The 8,293-nt window shown below is 55.0% G+C and overlaps 1 protein-coding gene across 1 annotated transcript in view; it reads left to right on the top strand.

Annotated features, from left to right (window-relative positions):
• Nucleotides 1–7,605, top strand: part of MEGF6 (multiple EGF-like-domains 6) — a 107,412-nt gene extending 99,807 nt beyond the window's left edge. Inside the window, 13 exon segments of the mRNA XM_009320562.1 lie at nt 1,154–1,282; nt 1,642–1,770; nt 2,422–2,553; nt 3,572–3,700; nt 4,335–4,463; nt 4,633–4,761; nt 4,959–5,087; nt 5,610–5,685; nt 5,687–5,733; nt 5,823–5,951; nt 6,473–6,604; nt 7,104–7,154; nt 7,452–7,605. Coding sequence (XP_009318837.1) covers nt 1,154–1,282; nt 1,642–1,770; nt 2,422–2,553; nt 3,572–3,700; nt 4,335–4,463; nt 4,633–4,761; nt 4,959–5,087; nt 5,610–5,685; nt 5,687–5,733; nt 5,823–5,951; nt 6,473–6,604; nt 7,104–7,154; nt 7,452–7,519 — 1,409 coding nt within the window. The 3' untranslated portion in view covers nt 7,520–7,605.
• The last annotated feature ends 688 nt before the right edge of the window (nt 7,606–8,293 follow it).

Below are 8,293 nucleotides of genomic sequence, written 5' to 3'. Positions count from 1 at the left end.
TCGTGTCACATCCTTCCAAAACCCTGCACCTAGAACCCCCAGCAGCAAGGTGCCCCGTCACGAGGCAGCGTTAAACTGCAGGGGTGGAGATTACAAAGGACGGCTGTTTGGAGATTTTGGCCTCCAGGTGCCCCTGCGATTCTGGCCATCATACCCCAGGGACTTTTCCTGCCTCACCCTGCCCATGGTTGCTTGCACTGAGCTCACCCACAGGTTCACTTTTATAATTTCTTTCAATATAAATTAATTAAAAAAACCCATCCACAAATGCAGAAATTATATGATTTTTTTTTAAAAAAAAGCTAGAATCCTCTCCTTGGCTTCCCACAGAGCTGTATTTCAAACTGCCCAGCTGTGCACAGTGCAGCCACACTCTCGCCACAGCTGTGTGTACAAACTTGGCCTTGCATGGACAAGCAACCTGTTTGGACAGTTGTACAAGGACTTACTGATTTTTTTGCATTCATTCATGAGGCAGAAGTGAAAATTGCGTTCATAGATTTTGCGCCTGCAGTGCTAACTTCTGCATAATTCTGGTACTGCACACATTTTGCTTTGCAGCTGCTTTAGAAACCAGGTGCTTCTATGGCAACAGAGGAAGCAGCAAAACTAAACAATTGCTGCTGTGATTAAAATATACTGTGCTGACACCCAACTGTCATTAAACAGTGCCAGGAATAACACTTCCAAAAACATGTGGCGCAGTTAAAGAGAGACTTTCACGCTGAATTAGGTGACCGCCAACAGTACACTTCATGTTCGTGTAACCTGAGCAGATTTGACCGGTGATGCTGCTGAGACATTCATGCTCCTTGCAGCGGGCATGCGTCCAGGTCTAGGCCATGCAGCGATTCCCCACACCATACGTGCTGTGGGGTGAGAGGGACTGCAGTCCTTGCGCTGCCAGGCTGGTGCTGCCCACCACCACCGCACCAAAGGCAAGAGGGGCTCCAGCCGCACTGCTTGCCAGAGCGATAATACCTTTGCAGGCTGGCAGATGTTACCGGTCTTGTCACAGCACCGCTCTGGCTTGGCAGGAGTGAAAGGGATTTAAACAAAGTGAAGTGAGTGCCTACAGAAACTGCAGTGAAAAAAGACCCCCATCACCTTTTTTGTGTAATGTGTCATCTCTCCTGTGTTTGCGCCGCTGAAGCTTGTCCAGAGGGGCTGTTCGGGGCACGCTGTGAAGAGCACTGCGACTGTGGGGACAACGTGTCGTGCCATCATGTTACTGGCGCTTGCAATTGCCCCCGCGGCTGGAGGGGCCGGCGCTGTGAGAAAGGTGAGACAGCATCCCTTCGGTGGCACAGCATCCAGACACAGCTGGGTACATCCCTGGCTCAGGGGAAACCGAGGCTCTTTCCAAAGTCTGGGAAGGAGAGAAACCTTGTTTTTAGTAAGAGTTACAAATTGTGGCAAAACATTTTGAGGAGCTGACAGCCTGCCCTGAAAGAGGCACTTGGGTTGCTGCAAAAAACGCTGTCCAGCTGGGTGCTACAGCAGGGCCCTGGCTCAGCACCGCATGCAGCAGCTGGGCGCTGAGGGCAGGACCTGGCCCTTGGTCTCTAATGCCTTTCAGGCATTAACAATAACTTGAAATCCAGTCAGGAGACTTACGTCTCCTTGCTTGTTTTCCCACAGCCTGCCTGCCGGGTTCGTTTGGGAAGAACTGTGCCAGCCGCTGCGCCTGTCCCCTGGGAGTGCCTTGCGATCACATCACCGGCCGGTGCGGCTGCCTGCCGGGCTTTACAGGCGCTGGATGTGAAAAATGTACGAAGAAGGGAGTGATCCTCTCGCAGTTCTGCTGACAGGCTCTGGGAACATGATGGGTCAAGCAATTGCTACACAAAATAGCGAGGAAAAAAAAAGAAAAACAAGAAAAAAACCACACCCCAACAGCGAGCTGCGCCAAGGAGCAACTCACATTTTGGCAGCTGGGTGCATGCCCGCAGAATGTTAGCAAAGCACAGGGAGCCAAGTGGGAAATCAGAGCTATGTATTTATCCAGAGGATTAGCAATAAATCAGTATTAAAATGAGCTCCTGTGGGTATGAGCAAGTCTGGAAGAGACAGAGGCATGTGAGCACATTCCTTACCCAGGGGACAGGGGTGTATTTGCGATGTCTGTCTGTGTGAGGATGGAAGCTTGCGAGAATATGAGGCTAGGTAGGTCTAGCATTGCAAAAGTCATCTAATGCCTTTAAGTACCCAGTTTTCTTTTCAATCTGAGTCTTTCCTGGAGTGAAGGAACCATTTGCGTGCGGCTCCCTTTCCTTTTTGGGTGGCAGAGAACTTGCACTGTCATAAAAGGCTTCCTAAATCCCGGTTTAAAATAAAAAGGAAAAAAACATCTTGCACAGAGGGCTGGGATAGCTCCCGCTAAGCAAATCTGAGTCGCCTTGGTGCCTTCTCTCCTGACAGCCTGCCTGCCAGGGACCTTCGGTGAGGGCTGCGGTCAGATCTGCCAGTGTGCCGGAGCCACCCAGGAGTGCCACCCGGTCACCGGGGCGTGCATCTGCGCCCCCGGCTTCCACGGTCCCACCTGCCAGCTGGGTGAGTCCACGCTCCATTCCTCTTCTGCTTCACGGACCTTTGCAGGTTGTTGCCCAAGGCTGCGCTTCGTCCTGAACACACAGTGCTGGGAGCACCGGCGGTGTCGGTTCAAAGCCATTACCCCCTGGCATGGGGGACGGCGCTGGGCTGACCACCGGAGAAGCCTCAGCTCAGGGAGCAGCTAGCTCGCTGGAGTGGCTTCAAAGCACACGTTTTGACAGGTTGTCTTTCCTGGTTTCTTGCCGTGGTCGGCTTTGTCCTCATTGGTTTGGCCAAGGTCTTTTTTCATTCTGTTCTTAACCGTTGCCCAGCTCTTACAGCTCAGGAACTGAGTCTGTCCAGGCAAGTGTTTTCTGGCTCCCTTGTCCAAGCCTGGCCCTGTACATAGAGAGGCTCTGACCTCTGCGGTGTCTCTCAATGACTAATTTGCAAGTAGGAGTTCATGTAAACAAAACATCATTCTCATCTGCGCTCGGGCCATTTTTTTGCCATTTTTCTTTTGAATTGTGGGATATTTACCAGCTATATCTTCAGCAGAGAGGTTCCAAACAGTCCGAATCTCCTTGGCGTTTTTGCTTGTTTGCCATGAGATTACTTAAAAGTGTTTTCTGAGGTTTTCTTTGGCTCCTGCTGCACAGCCCGTGAGCAGCTGTCGTGTTCCTGCGCTTTAGCGTGTGCCACCGGGAGGGCGGAGGCACCTGAGCATGGCTTGCAGGAGCTTGTGTTGGCTGTGATGTATGGGTCACATCTGACACGATCAGCTCATGCCAAAGGATGCGTGTATGTGACTTTGCACGCCCTTGGCGTCGTAGGTGCTTTGGAGCAGCTCTGTGCTACAAAGCGGATCAGAAACCCATCGTCTGTGCCAGCCTGGCACAAACCTGCTGCCAGCAGAGCTGTCTGCTTCCTCTCTGCTGAAATGGCTGTATGAATCCACGTGGTGGATTTTTCGAAGGTGTTTGGACCTTGTTCTCGTCTTTTTAGGCACTGAGGCCATTGTTTCTTTTTTTTTCCACAGAGTGCTCCCCTGGGTGGTACGGCCGTAACTGCGAAAGGCCATGCCAGTGCAAGAATGGGGGCCTGTGTGACACTACCACAGGGATGTGCCACTGCCCAGCTGGCTACATCGGTGCTGACTGCAGTATCGGTGAGTGCCGGATCAGCTGGGGGGGACATGGGAGCTTGCAGGAGTTTCCTCAGCAGGAGGTGAATGGTGGTAGGTGCAAATCCTGCACACAGACGGGTTGCTGACCCTGAGGAGATGGGAAGAGTTACAGTGACTGACTCCTGCATTGGCCCATCAGCAGAAAAAGAGCTCCTTGTCTCCCTTTACAACCTGTGCTGTCAGCCATGCCCTCCCCTCTTCAGTATGGAGGCTAGTGTGCGTAGTGCCAGCCTTGCTGAGGGAATGCAGTTGCAGCTGATCTCGTTTTCTGTCTGTCTTAACCACGGAAAAATTTTCTTGCTCCATTTGTTTTATGGCAAAATGATTTCTCCACTAGGAAAGGCCTGACACATCAGCCTTTGCATGATGCCATCACTGCATTGCTCTCTCTCTGCTAAAAATGCTTCGCTCCCCCAGCAGATGGAAACTTAAAAGCTCTTTTCCTGGTCTGCCAGTCACACTGTGCGCTAGCGACAGGGCTGCAAACTCCTCCTGCCTCCCCTTGTGCCCCATGGCTTTGCTCACATGCCATTGCAAAGTCCTTCCTTTCTAGCCTCAAATGTAGCCAGCTGTGCTTTGGCGTGACCAAGGCAGCTCAAGGTCTCCCTCCTGCCAGGATGTCCTGCTGGTCGCTACGGCACAGACTGTGCACGGGTGTGCTCCTGCGGGGATGGCGCTCCCTGTCACCCCGTCACCGGAGACTGCGTTTGCCCACCAGGACGAGCTGGTCCCACCTGTGAGCAAGGTAAATATTAGCTGCAGGGTCGTGCATCAGGACAAGCAGTTATTTCAGGCAGTGGATTGGAAAAGGTCCTGAGCGGGAACCGATTTCCTTGCCCTAAGACCTCTGCCTGTGCTTGGGCACTCCTGCACCGTGGTCCGCGTGCCCACTGCCACCTCCTCTTGTCCCGCAGGCTGTGAGAAGCACCGGTACGGGGTGGGCTGCCAGCAGACCTGCTCCTGCCGCAATGGGGGGCTGTGTGATGCAGCTGACGGCTCCTGTTCATGTGCGCTCGGATGGACAGGGAAATCCTGCGAATTAGGTAAACCTGACTTGGATGCATTGTCCTGCACTGGCCCAGTAACTGTGGAGCTCGCTCAGTTTGTTTCATACTGGGTCCAGTTTCTGTTATCCCCACCTGTACCTGTTCCGCCTTATCATGTCACGGCCCTCTGAAGTGCGGGAACGGGGCCGGCTCTCTGGCCGCTGAGCAGCTCTGCCGCTGCATCTTCCCTGCAGAATGCCCGCCGGGAAGGTACGGTGCCAACTGCCAGCTCCGCTGCGCCTGCCTGCACAACGCCACCTGTGACCCGGGGACGGAACCCTGCCACTGCTCTGCGGGCCACTATGGGCCCCTGTGCGAACACAGTGAGTTGCAGCAGCGGAAACACCTTCAGCTTTGTGAGGGGCGGTTGTTTTCTAAAGCTCATCCAGAGAGCAGGACCACAGGACAAAGGTGTGACCCACTGCAGTCGCACACATGGCTGTGGGCACCGATGGGCTCTTCCTTTCTTACTGACGTTCACAGCGAAGCCTTCCCAGGTAGCCGAAGTAGTCGCAGAGAAGGTAATTTCTATTCTCTGCATGAGACCACTGGATAGAGAGGTGCCGTTCCAAGGCGGCATGCACGGCACCGCTGTGCAGCTTAGTGTTGGGTAGCCGAGCAAACGCTTCGGAGCTGAAACGCTGTGCTCTGCAACCAAGACTCGCTGCAGGAAGCTCGTAGCCCTGCCCTGGGCCACTGAGAACAACTGCATGTATTTGGGCACTTCTCAGAGAGAAAGGCTCGCTGCTTCTCTCTGGTGGGCTGATGGAGGCTTTGCTGCAGAGGCTGAGCCTGAGTTCAACCCACCCGTGCTTTAATGAGCTCTTCACCCGGCTCCATCCCAGGTTGTCCCCCGGGCTTCCATGGAGCTGGCTGCCGGGAGCGCTGCGACTGTGAGGACGGAGCAGGCTGTGACCCAGCCTGGCTGCCAGTGCCCTGCTGGGCTCCGCGGCGAGCGCTGTCAGACAGGTACCCCGTCCTCCCGCTTCCCTAGAAACAGGCGGGATCCCAAGGTGCAGTCTAGTAGCGTGTGTGCTGCATCACACCTCTCAAAACAGGCTGCAAGGAAGGAACGTATGGCGAGGGATGCCAGCAGCTCTGCAACTGCGTCGGCAATGCACCCTGCGACCCAGCCACGGGGCGCTGCCTGTGTCCCCCGGGGAAAACCGGCCCCAAGTGCGGTTCAGGTGAGTTGAGCTACAGCTAGAGAAGGTGAGAAAGGGAACCGTGCAAGAGGGGCATTGACAGTAGGCTAGAAGCCCAGTCCTAAAACAGATGCAAACCCCCTCTTGTTGGAGCTGAATTCTCATGGAAGGGGGCTTTCTTTTTCGTGTGTGTCCCCTCAAAGAGTAAGAGGGCATCTAAACAGTGGTAATCACCTCTCCAGCCTCTATTTGTAGTCAGATCTGAATGCAAATGCTCCCTCAGCCTCCAGTGCCCTTGTATTTAGATCACCAGAGTCAAAAGGCTGAAGATCAAATGCAGAAGGAACACCTTGTCGGCCTTGGGATGCTCTGATGTCCTGTATCACCAGAGCTCAAGAGCAGGCTGTTGGGGGAGGGGGAAGGCAAGAAGCTCTCTGCCTTACCTTGCACTCAGCCTCCACTGCAGGCTCTGCCTGCGGCACAGCGGGAAATGTCTGAGCGTTTCTGCTCAGCTGCAGAAGCAGGCTGACCTGCAGCAAAGTGCCTCTCTGCCCCCTCACCAGACTGTCGGCCGACCAAGTACGGCCCGGACTGCAGCCTGGCCTGCCAGTGTGCCCCCAGCAACTCCTACTGTAATGCTCAGAACGGCCAGTGCCTCTGTCTGAACGGGTACATGGGACCGACGTGTCGGGAAGGTAACGTATGGGCGCAGCGCCGCAGTACCACTGGATGCGCACGGTGGCGGAAGCCTAATGCAAAAGCAACTGCTGCGGGGCGATGGTGTGGTACCTGTGCCTGGGTCGTGGCTCATGCCCTGGTGGGTTGGTTTTGGTAGTGGTACTCTCAACTAAAACCAGTAACATAGTGTAGCACCTGCCTCTTCCCATGGCCCTCCACTGTCACCCCAGCCATGAGGGAGGTTTTATGAAAACGCAGGCTGCATGCCGACAGTGCTGTGAAAATAAAGCTGTTCAGCAGTCTAACCCCAAATGTGCCCGTGGTAAAGCCAGGACACAAAGCCCACTCTTTTCTGGGCATGCTGGAACAAAATGATCCGTGCACTGACCACGGTGGAAAAAACACACACCTTGCCCAAACCGTGATTGAACCTGTTGGCTCAGAGCGACTCCTCCATGGGTGCTGTGCAGGGGTGCTGCGGGGATGGGTGGCAGGACGATCTGACTTGCTTTGCAGGTGGTACGCCTCGTCTGAACGGGTTGGCCGAGCACCCTCCCTTGGTCCCAGGTCAGTAACAGACCCCGACAAGTGGCCGATTGCGCACCACGGCTGCAGGCAGCAACCTAAAAATGCTGCTCCAATGTGCAGCCACAGAGCCAGGCTGCGGGTGCAGAACAGGGTGGGGACAGCGCTCCCGGCTCCTGCCTTCCCCTGGCCGGGAGCAGGGCGGAGGCCGCTGCCCCCCAGGCAGAGCGGCTGCGCGGGTGGGTCAGCCCTGTAGCATCTCCCCTCCTGAGCCGCGGGCTGCCCACAGCCGACACGGCACACACGGTGAGGACTGACCTGTCCTGGCTTGCCTTCCAGCTGTGCGGCCCCCGGCAGCCACCGGGTCACCTCCGCCCCAGGGGGGGCTCCGGCCGGTCAACCACTAGGTCCTGCAGCTGCCGGGAGCGCTCCCTCGGTGTGACCAAGCAGCCACCTGAAGAAGCCAACGACCTATTTAACAAACTTGTTTACAAGCCACGTGAGCGGTTATCATTGCCTGACAGACTGCGCTGCTGCTTTTGGAGTTGTCTGAGCGACGCTGAAGCGCCGAGCCTAACTAGTTCACGACAGCGGCATGGGCTGGCCTGCGGGCACGCCGCGAGAGCATGCACGCCGACACCGGCGCATGCCCTCGGCCAGACATCAGAAGGAACAGTTCAGAAGCAATCGATTCTGGTCAGCAGACAGCGGACTTTGGTAGCTCATGGCAAATTGCTGGCCTTCATCTTTCGGGTGCTGGGCTTGGGGAGGGGGCTGAAATTATGGTCCAAAAATAGGTGTTTATGCAACAATATTTATGGGAAGCTGTACACCAGCGTTGTCAGAACTGATGGCTGAACGTGCCCAGCTCTCCTGAGATCACGCCTCCTGTAGAAGTACCACCTAACTTGAATTTTTTTTTTTTTTTCCAATTTGAATTTGCAATGGTCTTTTGCTGTAAATTATCATTTGCCACGGGGGCAAGACACTGAGCCGTAGTGCTTACCACACTGCCTCTGCAGAGCCGGTGCCCACAGCCCAACCCTCTCTGTCAGCACGAGTCAAGCGCCCACGGTTTATATTTCCAGCGACACGCAATGCCTTCCTTGCTGACAGCGCAGTCTGCTCTCAACAAGCTTTGCAGGGGGTCAGGAGCTGGTTTTTCATACCAGGAGTATGTC

This window comes from Pygoscelis adeliae, unplaced genomic scaffold (genome assembly GCF_000699105.1).
Source record: "Pygoscelis adeliae isolate BGI_AS28 unplaced genomic scaffold, ASM69910v1 Scaffold213, whole genome shotgun sequence".
In the NCBI taxonomy this organism is placed as follows: domain Eukaryota; kingdom Metazoa; phylum Chordata; class Aves; order Sphenisciformes; family Spheniscidae; genus Pygoscelis; species Pygoscelis adeliae.
This window is presented reverse-complemented; position numbering and strand designations above follow the sequence as displayed.